Source organism: Zootoca vivipara, chromosome 12 (assembly GCF_965207765.1).
Source record: "Zootoca vivipara chromosome 12, rZooViv2.hap1.1, whole genome shotgun sequence".
Classification (NCBI taxonomy): domain Eukaryota; kingdom Metazoa; phylum Chordata; class Lepidosauria; order Squamata; family Lacertidae; genus Zootoca; species Zootoca vivipara.
This window is the reverse complement of record NC_142595.1, coordinates 43,208,904-43,235,960: the sequence shown is the minus strand read 5'-3', so window position 1 is coordinate 43,235,960 and position 27,057 is coordinate 43,208,904. Positions and strand designations below refer to the sequence as shown.

The 27,057-nt window shown below is 39.9% G+C and overlaps 1 protein-coding gene across 1 annotated transcript; it reads right to left on the bottom strand.

The window, feature by feature from the left end:
• Positions 1 to 487: 487 nt before the first annotated feature.
• Positions 488 to 21,195, bottom strand: LOC148684042 (vomeronasal type-2 receptor 26-like). Its single transcript, XM_088654774.1, has 5 exons — positions 21,017 to 21,195; positions 8,465 to 8,756; positions 4,401 to 5,097; positions 1,365 to 1,507; positions 488 to 520 (listed from the first exon to the last, which is right to left on the bottom strand). The coding sequence occupies exons 1-5, from the start codon at positions 21,193 to 21,195 to the stop codon at positions 488 to 490; spliced, it is 1,344 nt and encodes a 447-aa protein (XP_088510900.1).
• Between the last annotated feature and the right edge of the window lie 5,862 nt (positions 21,196 to 27,057).

Below are 27,057 nucleotides of genomic sequence, written 5' to 3'. Positions count from 1 at the left end.
AGGGAAAGAGGGGCCGACAGTCAGTCGGTCGGAAGGCCATTCCCCCCCACTCCGGAACTGAGGCATCGGAGAAAAGGGAGGCGCTTCACAGTTCCCAGGCTGTTATGCTGGGCGAGGAACAGGAAATCAGCACTGCGAGGCTCTGACTCAGACTGAGGCAGACATGCTTTTGGACACTTACACTGTAAATAATATGCACAAATAAAAACATCTGAAAGACAAGCAGATGTGGAGGGTTGTTACTCAAGAGTAGCCACAACAACCCCTGACAAATATTGAGGTATTTCTGCTCCTAATTATGGAGAAGGGGAGTTTGCATTGGCTAAATATGACACAAAATCATTAATATAAAAGTTAAAAAGAGTGGGAACCAGAATGCAATCTTTAAGGTATTTTAAAAGCATCATTTATACAACCATTTAAACCTAATCCGAGCCTTATTTCTTTATTGCAGTATAGTTCTTGGATCAATAGCAGAAGTCTGCAGTCAATGTTGGCAATCTGAAATTTCTCCCACAGTCTATTTCAATAAAAACAAACAGCAAGCTTTACACAAAACAAAACATTAAATTGGTGCAATTTATTCTTACATAGGATGCAGCAAAATATTCTCTCATTTATATATTTTTTCGTATCAGATGTTCTTTATTGTTCAACTCAGGCCTCACCACAATAATGTAGCATTTTGGAAAAAAGATGCAACCCAGTAACCCAGCACTGGAAGTCAAGATGGAGAAGATCTCCACAGCTACCATGTATTTCCCTCTGGTGCTCAGGTATGTAGGAACAAAAGAGAGCCAAACACTGCAAAAGACCAACATGCTGAAGGTGATGAACTTGGCTTCATTAAAACTGTCAGGCAATTTTCTGGCTAGAAAGGCTACAGTGAAGCTGACAATGGCCAGGAAACCCATGTAGCTTAAGACACAGCAGAACATGGTGACTGACCCTTCATTACATAAGAGTATAATTTGATCAGACATTGTGCGTGTATCTAAATCGGGAAATGGAGGAAAAGTAGCCAACCAAAGAGCACAGATCCCTACTTGAATATGGGAGCAGGAGAGAATGATGGAAAAAGCCAATCGTTTCCCTATCCATTTCCTCATCCCAGATCCTGGTTTGGTGGCCATGAATGCTAAAACCACAGATACCGTTTTGGCCAAGATGCTGGAGATGGACACACAGAAGATTATACCAAAAGCAGTTTGTCGGAGAAGGCAAGTCACCTCATTAGGCTTTCCAATGAACATCAAGGTGCAGAGGAAACAGAAGAGGAGGGAGATGAGGAGAATGTAGGTGAGGCTTCTGTTGTTGGCTTTGACTATGGCTGTGTCCTGATGCTTAATGAAGATTCCCAGCACCAGAACTGTGATCAGAGATAACAAAAGTGCAAAGAAAGTTGAAACAATGGCTAAAGTGTAATCAAATGTCAGGAAGTTTGGAATCTTAGGAATGCCTTTGTTTGGATACTGGTCTTCTGGACAACTGACACAAGTTTCTTCATCTGAAAAGGAATAGAAGGCATTGTTCATTGTTGAAGCTTAAGAACTGCCTTCCAGAAGCCCACCTTGTGTTTTTACCAATGAAATGTTTAAAATTCTTCAGCCCAAAGTGCACCAAACATAAATGTCATGTATCACATCTGGATTGAAATGTGGTTTTCTCCTGATGCTCAGTTTTAAATGTTGAAATAAGAAGTTCTGTTCAGTGAAATGAGATATCCATTCTGGCTGTATTTCAAAATCTTAGGAGTCAACAAAGGTGTCAGTCATTTTGACCTCTGTCCAAATCAAAACTGCTGATAGCTTTGTGTTATTTCTTGGGCATTATATAATTCATGGGCATCCTGTCTGACTTTCATAGTTCTACCATTGCAGTTATCTGGGAACTTGGCACTAGGCATTACTCATTCTTCTAAAAACATTGTCCTTAAGTTAATTTAAAGCAATTACAAGTAAACAGCCAAATGAAAGGTATCTATATAAAACAAGGGCTATACTTAATTTGATAACTATTAAAAAAAAACCAAAACGCTTTGTGAATATTAAAAAATATGCATAAAGTAAAAGGCAATAACATTACCAAAGGGTGCCTCACTTTTTACTTCAACAAAAACAGATACAGTGGTACCTCCGGTTACGAGATGAATTTGTTCCAGAGGTCCATTTTTAACATGAAACCGTTCTTAACCTGAGGTGTGCTTTCGCCAATGGGGCCTCCCACTGCCGCCATGCCACCGGTGTGCGACTTCTGCTTGCATCCCGGAACAAAGTTCGCTACCAGGAGCATCTACATCCGGGTTAGCGGAGCATGTTACCCGAAGTGTTCATAAGGGGGACGGTACGTAACCCGAGATTCCACTGTAGTTTGGTGTATTATAACATTGCATGTCTTACCCTTCTCGTTTGAGACCATCCCATCTGGACATGGAGCACAAGAATAGCAGCAAAATTTCTTACCCTCCTCTCTCTTCTTCCCATAACCATGACGGCACTTGTCATTACATACTGAAAGGGGTGGCACCTGCCCAAATATATAGGGATGGTTTAGCATTAAATAAGGCTTCTGGAATTAATCTTTCATTATCTTATATCAGATTATCTACCAGCAAACAGGAGGGGAAGTGATGTAGAAGGTAAAATCTGTAAGTATAGTGGAACACATTAAGTGGTAGGAATCTCTGCTCTACTAAAATTCCTGCATTGCAGGGTGTTGGGCTAGATGACCCTCAAGATCACTTCCAACTCTACAATTTTATGATCCTATGATTATATGAAATGATCTTAATTAATAGCCAACTGGAACAGATGGGTTTTCAAAGCTTTTCTGTAGGGCAGCAATGACAAGGTGAAATGCACATCCCTTGGAATGTAGTTCCATAAAGTAGGGGCCATCACTGATAAGGTCCTGTCTCTAGTGACTAGTTATTTAGCTAATTTCAATGGCAGGCCAGAAAACAGAACTTCCAGGTCTGAATTCAAAACATAGACCTGCACAGGTAGATAAAGGTTGTCCTTAAAATTATGCTTTCTCTTCAATGACATTCTCATTCTCCGCATATTAATAAAACCACTTGTGTTATTTGCCATCACAATATGGTATTCCAATAAATTTCAGCTGTAATTATTTATTTTTAATTTCTGACTGGATGGCTGCAATATCACCAAGTAAATGATGTGTTTATAAATGATAAGAAAATAGGTTTTGAAGATAAGAGGTCCAAATTTCAAATAGAATTGTTGGAAGGCAGGACAAAATTGTTGTCAAAAATGTATGATTTGTTGTTAGAATGGTATACGAAGGATGAATTGACAAAAGATGTGATGATAAAATGGGCAAAAGATTTTGGGTATAATATTGAATATGATGCGTGGTTGAAATTGTGGAATCAAACATTGAAATTTACTGCATGTACTGCCCTGAAAGAGAATGTTTTGAAGATGATGTATAGATGGTATTTAACACCAGTAAAATTAGCCAAGATGTATAGGATGAGTAGTAAAACATGCTGGAAATGTAAAGAGAAGGAGGGTGAATTTTATCGTATGTGATGGACATGCGAAAAAATTAAAAGATTTTGGGAAATGATATACAACAAACTGAAAAAGCTTTTTAAATATACCTTTCCCAAAAAACCAAAGGCTTTTTTATTGGGTCATATAGGACCCAACAAGAGATTGTAATAGAAGATCAAGTATTATTTATGTATGCGACAACCGCGGCAAGGACTTTGTTAGCCCCAAAATGGAAAACTCAGGAGTTACCGACGATTGAAGAGTGGCAGACAAAAATAATAGACTATGCTGAATTAGCAAGACTGACTAGCAGGATCCGAAACCAGGGAGAGGCAAAGTTCCAAAAAGACTGGAGTAAATTCGTGGACTATATGGAGATGAATTGTAGAAGTTTAAAGACACTTGCAGGACTGAAATAAATCCTACGAAATGACTTTAAGTAGAAGGAGTAAAGGAACTGTGAGATAAAAGTTGATAAGAAAACCAGATGAGGGGAGGGAGGGAAGTCAAAGCTCGGCAGAGCATTGGGAATTCGAGATAGATGAACAGGTGTTAAAAAGAGAAAAATTGTGTGTGTTGTGTTTGTTGTTGAATGTTTTGTTTTGTTTAATGTGTTTATTTGAAAAATTTAATAAATTGCTTTAAAAAAGAAAAAAAAGAAAATGGCAATTAAATGAGGAAATATTACCTGCCAGGGCTCCACATTTTGAAGAGACAATATGTCGCTGGCCTCCATTCTACTGTGTTTTAATCTGGCTGATTTCATGATATTTAAGGCATGTGCCAAAGCATATACAGCGTTATAGATGCTGTAGCTGTGGCCAGTCATGCTCATTTCAAAATAAATTGCAGGAAGGCTCTCCAGCATCTCCTCTCCGGTACATCTGCCATGGATTAATGCAGACATAATGGAGTTTGACCATGAACAACCAAATGCTTTTTCCCAGAAATATTTAATAAAGCCATCTTCATTAGCCCAAGAAGGATTTACAATCTGAAGAAATTCTCGGAAGTCCTGAATTTCCTTTGAACGAATTGTGAAGGAGATGGCCCCATGGAACATTTGTCTATCCATGTTAGTAATTGTCTGAAAGCTATATAATGTGAAATCAATTTGGGCTGTTGTAATCCACACTTTTGCTGTAGAGAGCATCTTCTTATTTTGAGGAAACAGCATTTGGTGCAACTTGATTCCCCCTATAAACCCTCCTAACCATGTAATAGTTCCACTTTCTCCATATACAACAATGGCATTGGCGTTGCTCAGCATGAAAGTTGGAAAAATACCCTTTATGTAAGTGACCATTTCTTCTATGTTATCAGAGAAGTGCATATGTGTTTGAGCTCTTTCTGTGAATGCTGAACAGATCCCATTCTCGAAAAGCATAGGCTCCATGGTCTGCAAGAATCGTTCCCCACCTTCATTAGCTATCGCATACAGCCCAACCCATTTCCATTTGAAGTGCAGAAGTAACTGGACAATTCCCCGGTACTGGAGGGCTTCACTGGGAACCATGCGGTAAAAGGAATGGAACTTGTTTTGATCATTCGTTGCTGGTTCAAATGAGCCATATGAAATCTTTAAGAACAACAGCAACAGATATATTAGGGTCGGAAGAGTATTGGGTAAAATGGCGGATGGGATTGCCAAAGTTACCAAGCCTCTGGATACCTGCCCCTTTCCTGTCCCACTTGAAAATAAATAAATTTGCCAAGCATGTAAAGCTGATTGCACACAAGTTAAATATGCATAAATTGTGGGTCCATTTTGGTAAGCATCATGGTACAACCCTAAAGTATAGATCCCAAAGTGACTTTCACACACTCCAACTGAAGACTAACAAATGTATGCTAGCTGAAGTTTTCATGGACTACAGTCTACTGCATCAGATACATGAAATAATAATAATAATAATAATAATAATAATAATAATAATAATAATAATAATAATAATAAATTTATTATTTATACCCCGCCCATCTGGCTGGGTTTCCCCAGCCACTCTGGGCAGCTTCCAACAGAAATATTAAAATACACTAATTTCTTAAAGATTAAAAGCTTCCCTAAACAGGAACCAATGCTTTTTTTAGAGTGCTATATGTATCTGAGAGAGAGTTGGAAGCAGGGATTGTAACAGGCTGCTCAAAAGATTGTTTCCATCAGCAATTGCACTAAGCACCTGGCAAACTCTTTGATAAAAAGAATAATATTAATGAGCACCCAACATTTATAAAACTGTTATGATTTATAATGCCTGTTTTTGGAAGTTAGCCTCTTTAAGTTCAACATGACTCACTCTCAAGGAAATGTGTACAGTCATACCTCGATTTAAGTATGCCTCGGTTTGAGTATTTTCAGTTTAAGTACTCCGTGGACCTGTCTGGAATGGATTTATCCACTTTCCATTACTTTCAATGGGAAAGTTCACTTCAGGTTAAGTACGCTTCAGGTTAAGTACGGACTTCCGGAACCAATTACACTCATACCTCAGGTTAAGTACACTTCAGGTTGAGTACTCTGCAGACCCGTCTGGAACAGATTAATCCACTTTCCATTACTTTCAATGGGAAAGTTCGCTTCAGGTTAAGTACGCTTCAGGTTAAGTACGAACTTCCAGAACCAATTACACTCATACCTCAGGTTAAGTACGCTTCAGGTTGAGTACTCCGCAGACCTGTCTGGAACAGATTAATCAACTTTCCATTACTTTCAATGGGAAAGTTCACTTCAGGTTAAGTACGCTTCAGTTTAAGTACTCCACGGACCGCCTGGAATGGATTAATCCACTTCCCATTACTTTCAATGGGAAAGTTTGCTTCAGGTTAAGTACACTTCAGGTTAAGTACGAACTTCCAGAACCAATTACACTCATACCTCAGGTTAAGTACGCTTCAGGTTGAGTACTCCGCAGACCTGTCTGGAACAGATTAATCAACTTTCCATTACTTTCAATGCGAAAGTTCGCTTCAGGTTAAGTACGCTTCAGTTTAAGTACTCCACGGACCGTCTGGAATGGATTAATCCACTTTCCATTACTTTCAATGGGAAATTTCGCTTCAAGTTAAGTATGCTTCAGGCAGGGCCGGTGCTAGGGTTTTTTGCGCCCTAGGCGAGATCACCTTCTGCCCCCCCCAATCATATTTCAAGCACAGATGTATTTCACATCCAACGTGTTCCTTGTAACCATGATCTCTGCTACATGTTACAAATCAGTGACAGCCCTGCTACCACAGAATAATAGTGCAGGGTGGGGAGGGAGGGGGAAGAGATAGAAGGAAGGAAGGAAGGAAGGAAGGAAGGAAGGGATGAAAGAGAGAGAGAGGGAGGAAAAGGAAAAGAGGGAGAAAAGAGACAGAGAAGGGAGGGAGGAGGGGTGAGAGGGAGAGAGAGGGAGGGAAGAGAGAGGGAAGGAAGGAAGGAAGGAAGGAAGGGGTGGGTAAGAGAGAGAGAAAGAAAGAAAGGGGGGGAGGAAGCAGGCTCTTGTGAGAGGCGGCGGTGGGATGAGTGCCCCGAAAGGAGCGCTTTCGGGGCGCTGATACTGTCGCCACCTCTCGAGGGGTGGCCGCATATCCCTTCTCCCTGGCTCACTGTGGGTGGGGGGAGGGAAAGCGGCCCAGACGGAGCCCTCCCTCGCCGCTCGCCCCAAAGCAGCGGGGCTAGGCAGGAGCCAAGTGTCTCCTGCGCAGCCCCACTGCTCCAAAACAAGCCGCGAGGGAGAGAAACGGAGCCCTCCTTCAAGGCTTTGAAGCAGCGAAGCTGGGCAGGACCGTCTCCTCAGGACCGTCCTGCCCAGCTTCGCTGCTTCAAAGCCTTGAAGAAGGGCTCTGTTTCTCTCCCTCGCAGCTTGTTTTGGGGCAGCGGGGCTGCGCAGGAGACACTTAGCTGCCTCGCTGCTCCAAAACAAGCCGTGAGGGAGAGAAACGGAGCCCTCTCTCATGGTTCGCCCCAAGGCAGCCCGCTGTGCCCGTTCTATCCCGCCGCGCCGCGGCTCCCAGCTTCCCGTCACGCCCTCTGGCTGCCCGCAGCGCTTAGCCTTGCCGAAGGGCGCAACGGGGAGCTGGAGGGAGGGCGCAGCGCGGCAGGCGGAACGCCTAACCCGCGCTCTGCCGGGCTGTGCTGCCTCCGCCTGCTCAGCCAAAGCGGCGGAGTGGCGCTGCCCAGGGCTAGGACAGCCCTGGGCAGGCTGGCCTGTGCCCCCTCCATTTTGGAGCTCTAGGTGACTGCCTAGTTCGCCTAAATGGATGCACCGGCCCTGGCTTCAGGTTAAGTACAGATTTTCGGAACCAATTGTGTTTGTAAACCGAGGTACCACTGTATGTGACTGCAGCTGTTTTGTATTGGTTCATGGGGTGTGGCCTTGTCTTTGAGACAGGATGGGACTTGCAATATTCAGTGATTGCCCATTACATGCAATCATGGGTGTGTGTGTGTGTGTGTGTGTGTGTGTGTGTGTGTAGGGGGGCAGAGAGAGTGGGGGCAGCGGTGCACTGGCAGGTAAGGCAGTCTCTTTAACCTAAGAGAAAAATTCTCTAATAGAGTGACTGAGTGAAAAATCAGTGGAGGTCTTGAGGGTTTGCGGTTCTGGGATTTTTGTGAAGATGCTGTTGTAATTGCCAAAGCTCCTTCAAAATAAAAATAAAATAGAAAAATTCCTTCCAGTAGCACCTTAGAGACCAACTAAGTTAGAGACCACCTCCTTCAATCATGTTTGAAGCAATTCGCCTCTAAATGAATTAAACATAATTCTTTTACACCCCCACCCCTTTCATGCACATTACGTATTTGACAGACCCAAAGGCAATTCCGCATATTTCAGTTAATTTTACTTTTCGCCATTATGCCCTTCCATCCTTATAATTCATGGAAACACTGCTGGAAAGAATGGAAAAATGAATTGTGGGGGCAATGACAGGAAAGCCTGATAGTAACAATCCTCAGTTCCTACCTGTGGAATCTTGTAAAGACTCAAGATGTCTGCCATGCATGACGAGGTGTCAGAACTAAGTCCCCCAATTACTCCTATTACATTTTCCTGAACACCACATTTGTAGTTAGGGAAAAACTGACGTGATTTAAAGAGGAGGTCCAGAGTGGTGCGGTAAGTCTTCCTTGAATCAGTATAGCTGTCATAGATGTGGAAGCCAAGGGTGACATTGGGCAATATCCACGGATTCTCATTGATCTCATCAATGGCAAAAACCAGAGCAAGGATGTGCTGGTAGAACTTGGCCGTAATGCTGCAAATAAAGTGACTTACTATTTCATGGCAGAATCGAACTGGTCTTTTCTAGACCAGAGGGATTCAGCAGTCTATTAAGGATAAGGCACAGCCAGCAAGGTTAGTCATTAGCTAAATCCTTTAGGAAAGAAAGAAAACATGCTGTGAGAACCTTCCACCGCATTGTTCCTTTAGACTTGTACACCAGGTAAGGGCTTACGCATACTTACTTTTTGCCTGGCTCTTTCCACATGTTTTCCATGTCCAATAATTCTTTTCCCCTTTTGCCCCAGAGCTTCCCCCATGAACACCCACTTTTTAGTGCTAAATTGGAGGAAAGGTCAATTAAGGGAACGATTTGGAGAAAATAATAATAATAATAATAATAATAATAATAATAATAATAATAATAATAATGGCACTCAGACATTGAGCTTTAAAGTATGGACGATGCCTAAAAAGAGTGGAGGAAGGGCAAATGTGTGACTCTCAGCATACAGTACGATCTCTGGTTGCGAACCCTCCTCCTTGCGAATGCTGCAGGTTATGAGCTCCGCTAACCTGGAAGTAGCTGCTCCCAGTAGCAATTTTCGCCCTGGGGTGTGAGTGGAAGTCGCAGGCCAGAGGCGTGCGCACTAGGGTGATGACTTTTTTACAACCTCATTTCCCTGTATCATAATTTGATGAGCTTTCATTAAAGATTAGATAAAATCTTACTTTCAAAGAGATTTGATTTAAAAAAAACCTCACGCACAAAATGATTTAAAAAAATTATTTATCAGTTTTTTGACCATTTTTGAAGCAGATATAAAATCGAACCCAAGCTTTAGAGTCACATATATACAACATTTTTTAGGGTCATCAAACACACAAGGAAGCTTTTTTTTAGCTGCAGTAACAGTATAGACGCCGCTAGAGGGTGATGTTTTCCTACCTCTCCTGTAGGTTCTTTTTCCAGCATGTCCGGCAGGGTCTGCTGGCTGAGTTTTGAGGTCCCAAAAAGGGGCTTTTACCTTGCGCAGGTGTGACATTTGTTTACCCTGTGTTGCTAAGATCACTCCCCATTGTGGAATGTGGTGTTGTGTCCAAATTTGATACGAAATATATATAGAATTGTTAATACAATTTTATGAAATGGTATAACGGCATACAATTTTTTTAAAAAAAAACAGTTTGTGCATGACCTTTTTAAATATCTAAATGGAATATACCTCATTTTAGTCATTAATTGCCAAAAGTCCATCCATTTGTGCTACAGGAAATAATTTTTGAGGAAAAAAATGAAAAAGTCATCACCCTAGCACGCACAGTGGGAAGCCCCATTAGCGAAAGCGTGCCTCAGGTTAAGAACTGTTTTGACTTAAGAACGGACCTCCAGAATGGATTAAGTTCATAACCGGAGGTACCACTGCATTATTAAATGTGTCAGAACACATACATTATGGAGACATGGATGCAGAAGGGATTAAATATTTTCTGGAAATGCATTTCAGTTTTGGTGTTATTGTCCAGTTTCATTACTTAAAACAGTTTCAGTTATGCTGAAACACTGAAACTTGCAATTTATTTTCTCATCAATTGATGGAGCGTAGGCTTGTTTGTTTTTTAAAAACAAACAAACAACTCGGAATAAATTGGCATTAATGACACAAACTGTCCATAATTTGATCTGCCCTAGAATGCTTTAACCTAAACATTTCTGTTCCATAGTACAACCCTTAAAATGGAGATCACAACAAATAACTGGAAGAAACCACTGGCCTGAGTTTTGTGAAATATTTGGGTGACAGCAAAAAAAAAAAGAATTTGTATAAAGATAATTATGAAAAGTTGTGGAAGGAAGTTAAAAGAGATTTAGATATGTGGTCTGATTTGCAATTGTCTCTGATGGGCCGAATATCTGCGGTAAAGATGAACGTATTGCCAAGAATGTTATTTCTATTCCAGATGATTCCGGTGATAGATAATGTGAAATGTTTCAGTGAATGGAGGAAAGTTTTATCAAAATTTATCTGGCAGGGGAAGAAACCAAGAATTAAGTATAAACTGTTGACTGATACAAAGGAAAGAGGTGGATTCTCCCTGCCAGATTTAAAAATTTATTATGATGCTGCAACTTTTTGCTGGCTTAAAGAATGGTTTATATTGGAAGATACGGATCTATTGGATTTAGAAGGTTTTGACAATGTATTTGGATGGCATGCATATTTATGGTATGACAAGATAAAGTCTCATAGAGGATTTAAAAATCATATAATTAGAAAATCTTTGTTTAATGTGTGGAATAAATATAAAGATTTGTTAGAAAGAAAAACACCCTGGTGGATATCACCATTGGAGGCCAAAGCTCAGAAAAAGTTAATTATGGAATTTAATGGTTGAAATACAGTGATTTATTGATTGAAGAAGGTAGTAAATTCAAGTTAAAGTCATATGAACAGCTTAAAGATAGTTTAAATGATTGGTTACAGTATCATCAGATAAATGAAGTGTTTAAGGCAGATAGTAAAAATACTGGTTTTACAATGGAAAAATCGAGATTGGAAATGGAATTGTTTAATACAAAGGCAAAAAACTTATCAAAGATGTATAATTTACTGTTTTAATGGCATACTAAAGATGAACAAGTGAAATCGGTGATGACTGATTGGGCAAGAGATGTGGGGCACAATATTATGTTTAATGACTGGGAAAGATTGTGGAAAAAGGTATGAAATTTACTGCATGCAATGTATTGAAAGAAAATATGATGAAAATGATGTATAGGTGGTATTTAACACCTGCTAAACTTGGGGATGCGGGTGGCGCTGTGGGTTAAACCACAGAGCCTAGGGCTTGCCGATAAGAAGGTGGGTGGTTCGAATCCCCACGACAGGCGGATTGGTCCCTGCTCCTGCCAACCTAGCAGTTCGAAAGCACGTCCAAGTGCAAATAGATAAATAGGTACCGCTCCAAGCAGGAGGTAAATGGCGTTTCCATGCGCTGTTCTGGTTCGCCAGAAGCGGCTTTGCATGCTGGCCACATGACCCGGAAGCTGTACGCCGGCTCCCTCGGCCAATAATGTGAGATGAGTGCCGCAACCCCAGAGTCGGTCACAACTGGACCTAATGGTCAGGGATCCCTTTACATTTACCTTTAAACTTGCAAAAATGCATTACATGTCAGATAATAAATGTTGGAAATGCAAGGAGAAAGAAGGTACCTTTTACCACATGTGGTGGACTTGCCCCAAGCTAAAAGACTTCTGGGAAAAGATTTATAATGAGCTGAAAAAGGTGTTGAAATACACATTTTATTAAAAAAAACCCAGGCTTTTTTGTTTGGAATTGTTGGAGAAGAAATTAACGTTAAAGATAGAACATTCTTTTTGTATGCCACAACAGCAGCAAGGTTGTTAATAGCTAAATTATGGAAGACACCACAAGAGATACCAATGATCAACGATTGGCAGATGAAGATGATGGAATATATGGAACTCGCTGAGGTGACTGGGAGACTCTGTGACCAAGATGCGGAGAAGATGGAAGAAGATTGGCAGAGATTTAAATTATATTTGAATTTTTTTTTACAGTGTTTAAGTTACCTTAGGGAAGTATTATAAGTTTCCAGTTTGTATCAGAATAATATTTTAGGATAGAAATTAAATCTAAAATTAGGTCAGAGATATGTATTCCTAAAATGAACCTGCTAAAGAGGTTGAAAGAAAAGGAAGCTCAGAAGGTGGGACCGAGGGAAGTCCCCTCATGATGGAAAATAAAAAAGTTAGTAAAGGTTAAGGAAATTCTTTTTTCCCTGTTTTTTATTTTATTGTTTGTTTGTTTTTTATTGTACTTTTATTTGTATTTTTGTTATTTGTGTGTTGTTTATTTTTTGTGTATTGTGTATTTTTTGAAAAATGAATAAAAAGTATTTTAAAAAAATAAAATGGAGATCACAACAAATAGTATCTGTAAAAAAAATTCAAGTAGACTGCAGGAGTAGGGAATGTGTTCTCTTGAGGGTAATCTTTGGGTGGCCTGGGATATGGAGAGCCAGAATCAAAATGGCAGGGGGTTCGACTGGATGGCCCTTGTGGTCTCTTTCAACTCTATGATTCTATGAAAATAATGCAGGAAGCACCATTTCCTTCTGCCATCCCGTTTCCTCTTTCTACTACTCGCTTCCCTCCATCCCTCCCTGCCAGTTTTCTCTCACACGCTGTTTTTTGACCATTTTTGAAGCAGATATAAAATCGAACCCAAGCTTTAGAGTCACATATATACAACATTTTTTAGGGTCATCAAACACACAAGGAAGCTTTTTTTTAGCTGCAGTAACAGTATAGACGCCGCTAGAGGGTGATGTTTTCCTACCTCTCCTGTAGGTTCTTTTTCCAGCATGTCCGGCAGGGTCTGCTGGCTGAGTTTTGAGGTCCCAAAAAGGGGCTTTTACCTTGCGCAGGTGTGACATTTGTTTACCCTGTGTTGCTAAGATCACTCCCCATTGTGGAATGTGGTGTTGTGTCCAAATTTGATACGAAATATATATAGAATTGTTAATACAATTTTATGAAATGGTATAACGGCATACAATTTTTTTAAAAAAAACAGTTTGTGCATGACCTTTTTAAATATCTAAATGGAATATACCTCATTTTAGTCATTAATTGCCAAAAGTCCATCCATTTGTGCTACAGGAAATAATTTTTGAGGAAAAAAATGAAAAAGTCATCACCCTAGCACGCACAGTGGGAAGCCCCATTAGCGAAAGCGTGCCTCAGGTTAAGAACTGTTTTGACTTAAGAACGGACCTCCAGAATGGATTAAGTTCATAACCGGAGGTACCACTGCATTATTAAATGTGTCAGAACACATACATTATGGAGACATGGATGCAGAAGGGATTAAATATTTTCTGGAAATGCATTTCAGTTTTGGTGTTATTGTCCAGTTTCATTACTTAAAACAGTTTCAGTTATGCTGAAACACTGAAACTTGCAATTTATTTTCTCATCAATTGATGGAGCGTAGGCTTGTTTGTTTTTTAAAAACAAACAAACAACTCGGAATAAATTGGCATTAATGACACAAACTGTCCATAATTTGATCTGCCCTAGAATGCTTTAACCTAAACATTTCTGTTCCATAGTACAACCCTTAAAATGGAGATCACAACAAATAACTGGAAGAAACCACTGGCCTGAGTTTTGTGAAATATTTGGGTGACAGCAAAAAAAAAAAAGAATTTGTATAAAGATAATTATGAAAAGTTGTGGAAGGAAGTTAAAAGAGATTTAGATATGTGGTCTGATTTGCAATTGTCTCTGATGGGCCGAATATCTGCGGTAAAGATGAACGTATTGCCAAGAATGTTATTTCTATTCCAGATGATTCCGGTGATAGATAATGTGAAATGTTTCAGTGAATGGAGGAAAGTTTTATCAAAATTTATCTGGCAGGGGAAGAAACCAAGAATTAAGTATAAACTGTTGACTGATACAAAGGAAAGAGGTGGATTCTCCCTGCCAGATTTAAAAATTTATTATGATGCTGCAACTTTTTGCTGGCTTAAAGAATGGTTTATATTGGAAGATACGGATCTATTGGATTTAGAAGGTTTTGACAATGTATTTGGATGGCATGCATATTTATGGTATGACAAGATAAAGTCTCATAGAGGATTTAAAAATCATATAATTAGAAAATCTTTGTTTAATGTGTGGAATAAATATAAAGATTTGTTAGAAAGAAAAACACCCTGGTGGATATCACCATTGGAGGCCAAAGCTCAGAAAAAGTTAATTATGGAATTTAATGGTTGAAATACAGTGATTTATTGATTGAAGAAGGTAGTAAATTCAAGTTAAAGTCATATGAACAGCTTAAAGATAGTTTAAATGATTGGTTACAGTATCATCAGATAAATGAAGTGTTTAAGGCAGATAGTAAAAATACTGGTTTTACAATGGAAAAATCGAGATTGGAAATGGAATTGTTTAATACAAAGGCAAAAAACTTATCAAAGATGTATAATTTACTGTTTTAATGGCATACTAAAGATGAACAAGTGAAATCGGTGATGACTGATTGGGCAAGAGATGTGGGGCACAATATTATGTTTAATGACTGGGAAAGATTGTGGAAAAAGGTATGAAATTTACTGCATGCAATGTATTGAAAGAAAATATGATGAAAATGATGTATAGGTGGTATTTAACACCTGCTAAACTTGGGGATGCGGGTGGCGCTGTGGGTTAAACCACAGAGCCTAGGGCTTGCCGATAAGAAGGTGGGTGGTTCGAATCCCCACGACAGGCGGATTGGTCCCTGCTCCTGCCAACCTAGCAGTTCGAAAGCACGTCCAAGTGCAAATAGATAAATAGGTACCGCTCCAAGCAGGAGGTAAATGGCGTTTCCATGCGCTGTTCTGGTTCGCCAGAAGCGGCTTTGCATGCTGGCCACATGACCCGGAAGCTGTACGCCGGCTCCCTCGGCCAATAATGTGAGATGAGTGCCGCAACCCCAGAGTCGGTCACAACTGGACCTAATGGTCAGGGATCCCTTTACATTTACCTTTAAACTTGCAAAAATGCATTACATGTCAGATAATAAATGTTGGAAATGCAAGGAGAAAGAAGGTACCTTTTACCACATGTGGTGGACTTGCCCCAAGCTAAAAGACTTCTGGGAAAAGATTTATAATGAGCTGAAAAAGGTGTTGAAATACACATTTTATTAAAAAAAACCCAGGCTTTTTTGTTTGGAATTGTTGGAGAAGAAATTAACGTTAAAGATAGAACATTCTTTTTGTATGCCACAACAGCAGCAAGGTTGTTAATAGCTAAATTATGGAAGACACCACAAGAGATACCAATGATCAACGATTGGCAGATGAAGATGATGGAATATATGGAACTCGCTGAGGTGACTGGGAGACTCTGTGACCAAGATGCGGAGAAGATGGAAGAAGATTGGCAGAGATTTAAATTATATTTGAATTTTTTTTTACAGTGTTTAAGTTACCTTAGGGAAGTATTATAAGTTTCCAGTTTGTATCAGAATAATATTTTAGGATAGAAATTAAATCTAAAATTAGGTCAGAGATATGTATTCCTAAAATGAACCTGCTAAAGAGGTTGAAAGAAAAGGAAGCTCAGAAGGTGGGACCGAGGGAAGTCCCCTCATGATGGAAAATAAAAAAGTTAGTAAAGGTTAAGGAAATTCTTTTTTCCCTGTTTTTTATTTTATTGTTTGTTTGTTTTTTATTGTACTTTTATTTGTATTTTTGTTATTTGTGTGTTGTTTATTTTTTGTGTATTGTGTATTTTTTGAAAAATGAATAAAAAGTATTTTAAAAAAATAAAATGGAGATCACAACAAATAGTATCTGTAAAAAAAATTCAAGTAGACTGCAGGAGTAGGGAATGTGTTCTCTTGAGGGTAATCTTTGGGTGGCCTGGGATATGGAGAGCCAGAATCAAAATGGCAGGGGGTTCGACTGGATGGCCCTTGTGGTCTCTTTCAACTCTATGATTCTATGAAAATAATGCAGGAAGCACCATTTCCTTCTGCCATCCCGTTTCCTCTTTCTACTACTCGCTTCCCTCCATCCCTCCCTGCCAGTTTTCTCTCACACGCTGTTTTTTGACCATTTTTGAAGCAGATATAAAATCGAACCCAAGCTTTAGAGTCACATATATACAACATTTTTTAGGGTCATCAAACACACAAGGAAGCTTTTTTTTAGCTGCAGTAACAGTATAGACGCCGCTAGAGGGTGATGTTTTCCTACCTCTCCTGTAGGTTCTTTTTCCAGCATGTCCGGCAGGGTCTGCTGGCTGAGTTTTGAGGTCCCAAAAAGGGGCTTTTACCTTGCGCAGGTGTGACATTTGTTTACCCTGTGTTGCTAAGATCACTCCCCATTGTGGAATGTGGTGTTGTGTCCAAATTTGATACGAAATATATATAGAATTGTTAATACAATTTTATGAAATGGTATAACGGCATACAATTTTTTAAAAAAAAACAGTTTGTGCATGACCTTTTTAAATATCTAAATGGAATATACCTCATTTTAGTCATTAATTGCCAAAAGTCCATCCATTTGTGCTACAGGAAATAATTTTTGAGGAAAAAAATGAAAAAGTCATCACCCTAGCACGCACAGTGGGAAGCCCCATTAGCGAAAGCGTGCCTCAGGTTAAGAACTGTTTTGACTTAAGAACGGACCTCCAGAATGGATTAAGTTCATAACCGGAGGTACCACTGCATTATTAAATGTGTCAGAACACATACATTATGGAGACATGGATGCAGAAGGGATTAAATATTTTCTGGAAATGCATTTCAGTTTTGGTGTTATTGTCCAGTTTCATTACTTAAAACAGTTTCAGTTATGCTGAAACACTGAAACTTGCAATTTATTTTCTCATCAATTGATGGAGCGTAGGCTTGTTTGTTTTTTAAAAACAAACAAACAACTCGGAATAAATTGGCATTAATGACACAAACTGTCCATAATTTGATCTGCCCTAGAATGCTTTAACCTAAACATTTCTGTTCCATAGTACAACCCTTAAAATGGAGATCACAACAAATAACTGGAAGAAACCACTGGCCTGAGTTTTGTGAAATATTTGGGTGACAGCAAAAAAAAAAAAAAAGAATTTGTATAAAGATAATTATGAAAAGTTGTGGAAGGAAGTTAAAAGAGATTTAGATATGTGGTCTGATTTGCAATTGTCTCTGATGGGCCGAATATCTGCGGTAAAGATGAACGTATTGCCAAGAATGTTATTTCTATTCCAGATGATTCCGGTGATAGATAATGTGAAATGTTTCAGTGAATGGAGGAAAGTTTTATCAAAATTTATCTGGCAGGGGAAGAAACCAAGAATTAAGTATAAACTGTTGACTGATACAAAGGAAAGAGGTGGATTCTCCCTGCCAGATTTAAAAATTTATTATGATGCTGCAACTTTTTGCTGGCTTAAAGAATGGTTTATATTGGAAGATACGGATCTATTGGATTTAGAAGGTTTTGACAATGTATTTGGATGGCATGCATATTTATGGTATGACAAGATAAAGTCTCATAGAGGATTTAAAAATCATATAATTAGAAAATCTTTGTTTAATGTGTGGAATAAATATAAAGATTTGTTAGAAAGAAAAACACCCTGGTGGATATCACCATTGGAGGCCAAAGCTCAGAAAAAGTTAATTATGGAATTTAATGGTTGAAATACAGTGATTTATTGATTGAAGAAGGTAGTAAATTCAAGTTAAAGTCATATGAACAGCTTAAAGATAGTTTAAATGATTGGTTACAGTATCATCAGATAAATGAAGTGTTTAAGGCAGATAGTAAAAATACTGGTTTTACAATGGAAAAATCGAGATTGGAAATGGAATTGTTTAATACAAAGGCAAAAAACTTATCAAAGATGTATAATTTACTGTTTTAATGGCATACTAAAGATGAACAAGTGAAATCGGTGATGACTGATTGGGCAAGAGATGTGGGGCACAATATTATGTTTAATGACTGGGAAAGATTGTGGAAAAAGGTATGAAATTTACTGCATGCAATGTATTGAAAGAAAATATGATGAAAATGATGTATAGGTGGTATTTAACACCTGCTAAACTTGGGGATGCGGGTGGCGCTGTGGGTTAAACCACAGAGCCTAGGGCTTGCCGATAAGAAGGTGGGTGGTTCGAATCCCCACGACAGGCGGATTGGTCCCTGCTCCTGCCAACCTAGCAGTTCGAAAGCACGTCCAAGTGCAAATAGATAAATAGGTACCGCTCCAAGCAGGAGGTAAATGGCGTTTCCATGCGCTGTTCTGGTTCGCCAGAAGCGGCTTTGCATGCTGGCCACATGACCCGGAAGCTGTACGCCGGCTCCCTCGGCCAATAATGTGAGATGAGTGCCGCAACCCCAGAGTCGGTCACAACTGGACCTAATGGTCAGGGATCCCTTTACATTTACCTTTAAACTTGCAAAAATGCATTACATGTCAGATAATAAATGTTGGAAATGCAAGGAGAAAGAAGGTACCTTTTACCACATGTGGTGGACTTGCCCCAAGCTAAAAGACTTCTGGGAAAAGATTTATAATGAGCTGAAAAAGGTGTTGAAATACACATTTTATTAAAAAAAACCCAGGCTTTTTTGTTTGGAATTGTTGGAGAAGAAATTAACGTTAAAGATAGAACATTCTTTTTGTATGCCACAACAGCAGCAAGGTTGTTAATAGCTAAATTATGGAAGACACCACAAGAGATACCAATGATCAACGATTGGCAGATGAAGATGATGGAATATATGGAACTCGCTGAGGTGACTGGGAGACTCTGTGACCAAGATGCGGAGAAGATGGAAGAAGATTGGCAGAGATTTAAATTATATTTGAATTTTTTTTTACAGTGTTTAAGTTACCTTAGGGAAGTATTATAAGTTTCCAGTTTGTATCAGAATAATATTTTAGGATAGAAATTAAATCTAAAATTAGGTCAGAGATATGTATTCCTAAAATGAACCTGCTAAAGAGGTTGAAAGAAAAGGAAGCTCAGAAGGTGGGACCGAGGGAAGTCCCCTCATGATGGAAAATAAAAAAGTTAGTAAAGGTTAAGGAAATTCTTTTTTCCCTGTTTTTTATTTTATTGTTTGTTTGTTTTTTATTGTACTTTTATTTGTATTTTTGTTATTTGTGTGTTGTTTATTTTTTGTGTATTGTGTATTTTTTGAAAAATGAATAAAAAGTATTTTAAAAAAATAAAATGGAGATCACAACAAATAGTATCTGTAAAAAAAATTCAAGTAGACTGCAGGAGTAGGGAATGTGTTCTCTTGAGGGTAATCTTTGGGTGGCCTGGGATATGGAGAGCCAGAATCAAAATGGCAGGGGGTTCGACTGGATGGCCCTTGTGGTCTCTTTCAACTCTATGATTCTATGAAAATAATGCAGGAAGCACCATTTCCTTCTGCCATCCCGTTTCCTCTTTCTACTACTCGCTTCCCTCCATCCCTCCCTGCCAGTTTTCTCTCACACGCTGTTGCTTTTGCCCACTTCCCTTTCTCCTATTTTTATGGTCAAGGGTAGAGCCAGCCCAATACATTTTGTCACCTGAGGCAAGCCAGGAAAGAAGGTGGGAGTGAAGCTCTACATTGGGAACAAGGGTGGGAAGAGACCAGCAACACTTCCTATTCACCAAGAGGCTGTTTTAGTGGAAGCTTCAATGGAGGATTGTGAAAGAGGTGGCAAATGCAGCCTCTAAGGAACTTATTACATCTGTCTCTACAACTGTGGCAGCAGCAGCAGAACCAGGCAGTGCATCTCTTGGAGGGCAGATCTTCCGACCCTGTGGATCCTGCCACCTGAGGTGGACACCTCACCTTGCCTTATGGGATGAGGACCAGTGGTACAGCATCCACTTTGCACAGAGAAGGTCCCAGATTCAACCCTTGGCAGTTCCAGGATGGGATGGGAGTGTCCTTTGTCTGCAGTGCACTCATTGTATGCCGTGCAGAAAATACTGTGATAGATGGACCATTGGTCTGTCTCAGTATGAGGCAACTTCATATGTTCCTCTTCCTTGTCATGTGGATGAAATTTGGCTGAGTGCTAAATGGGTCCACCCCTGAATTACAGAACTATAGGACAAATATGTTTGTATGGTGCTGGAGGAGACTCTTGAGAGTCCCATGGACTGCAAGAAGATCAAACTTATCCATTCTGAAGGAAATCAGCCCCGAGTGCTCACTGGAAGGACAGATCCTGAAGCTGAGGCTACAATACTTTGGCTACCTCATGAGAAGAGAAGACTCCCTGGAAAAGACCCTGATGTTGGGAAAGATGGAGGGCACAAGGAGAAGGGGACGACAGAGGACGAGATGGCTGGACAGTGTTATTGAAGCTACAAACATGAGTTTGACCAAACTGCGGGAGGCAGTGGAAGACAGTAGTGCCTGGCGTGCTATGGTCCATGGGGTCACAAAGAGTTGGACACGACTAAATGACTAAACAACAACAACAACAACAATGTTTGGATGTGTGAAAATATGGACAGACTCAGCACCTACACTATAGCCAGGTAGAGAGCTATTCAATCGTAGGACATTAATATTTCCAAATATCCAATTGCCAGTCGAGCCATAGCCCAATTGCAGTTGACTGAGCATATCATTTTCTCATGCTTTCATATTTATTATTTATTTTCCCCAAATTAAAGTAATACTTAGTCATTCATGCAAACATTTTTTTAAAAACTAAAAGGAAAAAAAGTGTTTGCTTACAGTTGGTTCTGAATAGGGGTATGAGAAGGGTGTTGGTTGAAGAAAATGTTGGAGCGCACTGAGTTTATAATGTGAGACAGGATCCCACCAATGAGGAGATCAGCCGACTGGTGCCACTCATGTGGAACATCTTCAGGATTATTTCTGGTGCACTTAACGGTATGCACAGAGCACACCATGTTTGGAAGTAGCAGTATCAGAAACAGCAACATCCTGATGGCAAACTTCTTTTCACACATGCAGACTCCTGTTCCTCTCTGTGTAAAACATAAAATTACCCTGGATCAAAGATGGCTTGGGTGGCAGCAGACTCTGGGAATGTACTTCTCAAATGGACACGTTTATCATTTAAACAAAGTGTATATTGAATTCTAATTGAAAACAGAATCTTGAAATTTGCTCTACATAGAGAAAGGGTGGAATATTAAAAATGACAGAGACCTACCTCTCCCCCCTCCCCCCCCAACTTAGCTGTTTATGGAACAAGGGCTTTACTTATAACCATTTCAGATTTGCTTTTAGTATTTTGTTTTCTTATTCCATTTTGGAATAAGAGGTTTGAGCAGCCGAATTGATTACAGTGATTTTGATAATTACAGAGGGGATAATAACTGTTGTTATGTTTTTTTGGATGCCATTATGCAACAGTAGTAAAACTGCTGAAACAAACATATTTGCCAGATGATGAAATCAACCATTTGGTAGCTACCTAAAAGGTTATCAACTCCATCTCCCCGAAAGGTGTCTCCTATCACCAAAGGCCATCTGTCCATTATCAGACCACTCACATTTTCAGGAAGAACTGCTTTCTGAAATAGCAGGACTTTCTAATTTGATCCATTCTACTGCTGCACAATGGCAGAAGTAAGAGCAGGGAAATTTAGGATGACCTACAGTGACTCCCATTTAAAAATAAATTAGGAAATGGGAGAATGCTTTGGACAGAAATGTCAACAGTACAATTCATTTTCCCTCCGCATGATCAATGTCAACAACATGAAATTTTAGTGACGAACATACTCAAACATATTTCCATACTATAAGTTGTTGTTTCTCATTAAAATGAATAATTTTCTTATATACCACATCTTTAGAAAAATAATAACATAATAATAATCCCATTTTCAGCGCTAGAGGCGTCTATGTACTTCAGCCCATAAGACACCTCATGCTCTGTATTTCTTACTGTATCTGGGGAACAGTGAAAGGATCTCAACACCATGCCAGGATCTATAGAGCATGAGAAATTTATTTCTTTATAAAATTAAGTGTATATCTCAATTTCAGAATAAATGTCAAAGTGGTTTACAAGTATTATGATACAGTGGTACCTCGGGTTAAGAACTTAATTCATTCTGGAGGTCCATTCTTAACCTGAAACTGTTCTTAACCTGAGGTACCAGTTTAGCTAATGGGGCCTCCCGCTGCCGCCACACGATTTCTGTTCTCATCCTGAGGTAAAGTTCTTAACCCGAGGTACTACTTCTGCGTTAGTGGAGTCTGTAACCTGAAGCATTTGTAACCCAAAACATTTGTAACCCAAGATACCACTGTATAATAAAAGCCACACAAAAAATGAAAAAAGATTACCAGCTGACTATTTCAGAACAAACTCCCCTGAAGGGCCATACAATGCAATGTACACATCTCAAGAAACGAATGCTGTAAAGAAATGGTTTGTGATTGTTCCAGAATTTCGAGACTCATGAACTATCACCCTTCTCAGCTTGGAAGGTGATAACCCCACAAGATATTGTAATGTATTGACTGGCACATGGCAGGGGGAGAGAGATTTCTTCATATAGATGTTAAATAACATGTAGACCACAGTTCGAAAGCACATCAAAATGCAAGTAGATAAATAGGAACCGCTACAGCGGGAAGGTAAACGGCGTTTCCATGTGCTGCTCTGGTTTGCCAGAAGCGGCTTTGTCATGCTGGCCACATGACCTGGAAGCTATACGCCGGCTCCCTCGACCAATAATGCGAGATGAGCACCGCAACCCCAGAGTCGGTCACGACTGGACCTAATGGTCAGGGGCCCCTTTACCTTTACCTTTAGACCACTGTAGGAGACCATGGGAGAAATGCCCTTATGCTGAGCAGTAGCCTCTTGATGCTATTCTCTGAAAATGGCCCAATATATAGGAGCAGAGCCTTTGCAATATGTTGTTCTCAGTCCCAACTGCTGACTGAGAGGAATAACATGACCAATTGCATCAAAAGTCCTTGAGGTGTCAAGGAGTGGGAGCAGGTTACACACAAAACCATTGTCATCAGGACCCACCCAGCCACTCCCTGCAGCAAGATTTAATAAGACTAGATGAGCAAGAATCAAGAGGGCAGTTAGCTAGGGATGGGCCAATACATCAATGCTGGGGGAAGAGGTGTTTCTGGGTCTTACTTTCCCAAACTTATGTTCATCTTTCCATTTCTCCATCTGTGGGTGGTTTTTTTTGTTGGTGCAAAAACTTGGTCACATTTTAGTGCACATTTTGCCTAAACGCACCATTTTAAATGTTTCTGTGTATTGTGTTGCTTGGCCACATGTGCAAGCTGAACTGGCTTAGGATCCAGCCTAAGTCTCAGACTTCTAGTTACAGGTAGGTAGCCGTGTTGGTCTGAGTCGAAGCAAAATAAAAAAATTCCTTCAGTAGCACCTTAAAGACCAACTAAGTTTATATTTTGGTATGAGCTTTCGTGTGCATGCACACTTCTTCAGATACCTAGAAGTGTGCATGCACACGAAAGCTCATACCAAAATATAAACTTAGTTGGTCTCAGACTTCTGGGGAGGAAAGATGGCAGACTAGTCATTGTTCCCTGTTCTATCTTTTAAACTAGTTCTATCTTTTAAACATTGTTCTATCTTTTAAACTAGTCACTGTTCTAGGTTTCTCCAATTAGAACAACCAAAACAACTTTAGGCAGCTTGGTCGGGGAGGCTCCTGAACAGCAGAACATACCACATCCCCATCCTGTCTGTTTGGCCCCAAACCAGATGTAGGCCCTAAAGTTCTGTTCAAAGAAAGGGGATTCCCAGGGATGGGAAGTGAACTTCCATGGATCACAGCAAAAAGCCTTCAATACTGGGTTGAAGTTGCACAGAATACTCAGGAGAACAGAGCCGAGTCATATTTGATCTGATCAGCTTCTCCAGTGAAATTTCAATGATACATAACAGGTTGGTCCATTCATACATAATCAAATCATGGGTCAGCATGGTTTTATCATGGACCAACAGCAGAACCAATGGATGGTTGGGGATAGTGGTAGAGAGTCCATTAATACAAAGTATAAGCATGAGCTTAATAGAGGATATCAGGTGCAAGTACTTATCTGTCTGCTATGCCTACCTCTCTCCTCAGTTACTAATATAGGTCCAACAACCACCTTCTCCAATATCCTTCTTCCAAGACACACCCTGCCAGAAGAGTTCAACACAGCATCTATCATCTTGCCAGGCCACAAAGGCATCCATCCTCAATGGTCAGATCACATATAGCTCACAATAAATATGCCCCCCCTCCAGATGAGGAAGAGATATATTCTACTGGCATTCCACTCCACCGGTCTTGAAAGATCTACATTGGCTCCCAGTATGTTTCCGAGCAGAATTCAAAGAGTTGGTGCTGACCTTCAAAGCCCTAAATGGCCTCGGTCCAGTATACCTGAAACAGGGTCTCCACCCCCACCGTTCTGTCCGGACACTGAGGTCCAGCATCGAGGGCCTTCTAGCGGTTCCCTCATTGTGAGAAGCCAATTTGCAGGGAACCAAGCAGAGGGCCTTCTCGGTAGTGGTGCCCGCCCTGTGGAATGCCCTCTCATCAGATGTCAAAGAGAAAAACAGCAACTAGATTTTTAGAAGACATCTGAAGGCAGCCCTGTTTAGGGAGGCTTTTAATGTTTAATAAATTATTGTATTTTATTTTTCTGTTGGAAGCCACCCAGAGTGGCTGGGGAAACCCAGCCAGATGGGCAGGGTATAAATAAATTATTATTATTATTATTATTATTATTATTATTATTATTATTATTAATATTATTATTATTTCTGTTTCCTGAGGCATAAATAATCAGTTTTCTACACATTTCTTACATTCAGAGATTAGAAAATGCTGTGGGACACCTCAGTGTCTCTCACATGTTTAGCTTGTGATGTATGAACATGACTCAATGTGTTCCAACATCCATTCAAATTTTCTTCTGTTACTCTGTTACACTGCAATTGGTTTGTTTTGGCTTCTGTTTTGTTACATATACATTTTAACTTAGCACACAATAGACACATGTAACTCAACCATCAACAGATATTTACAAATATGTTATCTTCCCTGTATGCTTCCTTTCAGAGTTCATGCATTGCTAGATGGGTCGCCTTTTGTGACAAAAACAACACAGAATCAGGGAAGGCTTCTTGGGGCACATGTGTGCCCACCAGCACCCCATTGGTGACCCATGGCTTAGAATTCTAGTCATAAAGAGGACTTTTTTAAAAAATGCAATTCTCTTATAAGTCCAGGATTCAACTTTTAAAAACAAATGAGTTTCTAGCTCAGAATAAGGTTGGATTCTGCTCATTACTAAGAATTTGTTGAGAACATTCTCCAGGATTTTGTGGCTATTGGTTTTCCACAGTGGCAGGTCTTTTGGACCAGATGAACTCTGAGTTCCCTTCCAACTCTAAGATGTAACAAAAATGTTTGCTTCAGCAGTTTTGAAGCAAACATATTTTCAGCAGGCTAAAACACTCCACAATTTATTACCTTCCTTGTATTATCAAAATCATTATAATTAGTTCGAGTGACCAAAGCCCCAGTGGCGTCACAGAAGGTAGTAGGAGGGGAAAAAATAACTTGAAATGTCTGAATTGATTATAAGCACCCCAGTGTTCCATAGACAGCTAAGATTAAGAACTAGGGAGAGGCAGGACTCTGTGATTTGATTTGTTTCCCTCTTTCATTGTAGTGCTGAAGTTTCAAATTGTGTATCTTCATTGTCATTCAATGTACGCTTTTGTGAAATTGTTGTGGTTAAGGATAAGGGGGGAATAGATGTCCCTTTGAGTAGAGTGTTGGCAGAGCCAGCTGCCACTCAAACCATCTTGTTGATCAGATCAATAGCAGTAATAATATGGTAAACTGAGCGACGTGGGAGATTTCATGTGTGGATGGAAGCTTGCCATCAGGATGGTGATTTTCCTCCTTCTGCTTCCAAACATGGTGTGCAAAGTGCATAGCATTAGCTGCACCAGAAGGAAACCTGTACATGTTCCAAATGAGTGGTATACGCCAGGTGATCTCCTCATTGGTGGGATGACATCTTTTATCCATTACATTTTCCCTGAGATCACATTCAAAGAGCAACCTTCCCCAGAACTGAATGAATTCCCTTTGTAAGGAATTGTTTCCTTCTATAAAACTGTGGTGTGTGCATGTGTTAGTGGTTCTTTATGTTTGTATAGTTGACTGCATGTTTCTTTGAATTCATGTCTCCTTGATTTATTCGAAAAAGACTACACACAGTTCCCATTATAATTATCTGCCTGCGCTCTGTGTAAATTCTCTGTTTCGAATGTAAAGAATTATGTCCAAACTTCTCTATACCCTCTGCAGATTCAGATATCAGAACAGCCAGCATTTCCCCCTTCCTTCCTTCCTTCCTTCCAACTGTTGTAAAAATTTTGCAGAGCTACACGGCCCTAGAATTAAGTGGATCCTCGACCCAGGAAGAGTCCAGGTATCCTGGCAAGCAGACAAAGTTTAAGCGTCTCCTGCCCACCAAATAACAGAGACCAAACCAGGACGTGCGAAGCAAGGCACTTTTATTTTTGCTGTTGCAACAGGGTCCTTCCTCTCACACAGGAGAACAAGGAAGGAACCCCAAACAAAGATGTCTTGTCCTTAAAAAGAGATTTGAAATTGGTTTCAGCCCACCCCCCAGAAGCATCATCCATATGTCACAGAAGGGGTGTAGCCCAAGACCCCTCTCCCTAGATTCATCATAGGTACATCATGAAAGGGGAGGTCTGGTGGCAGTAA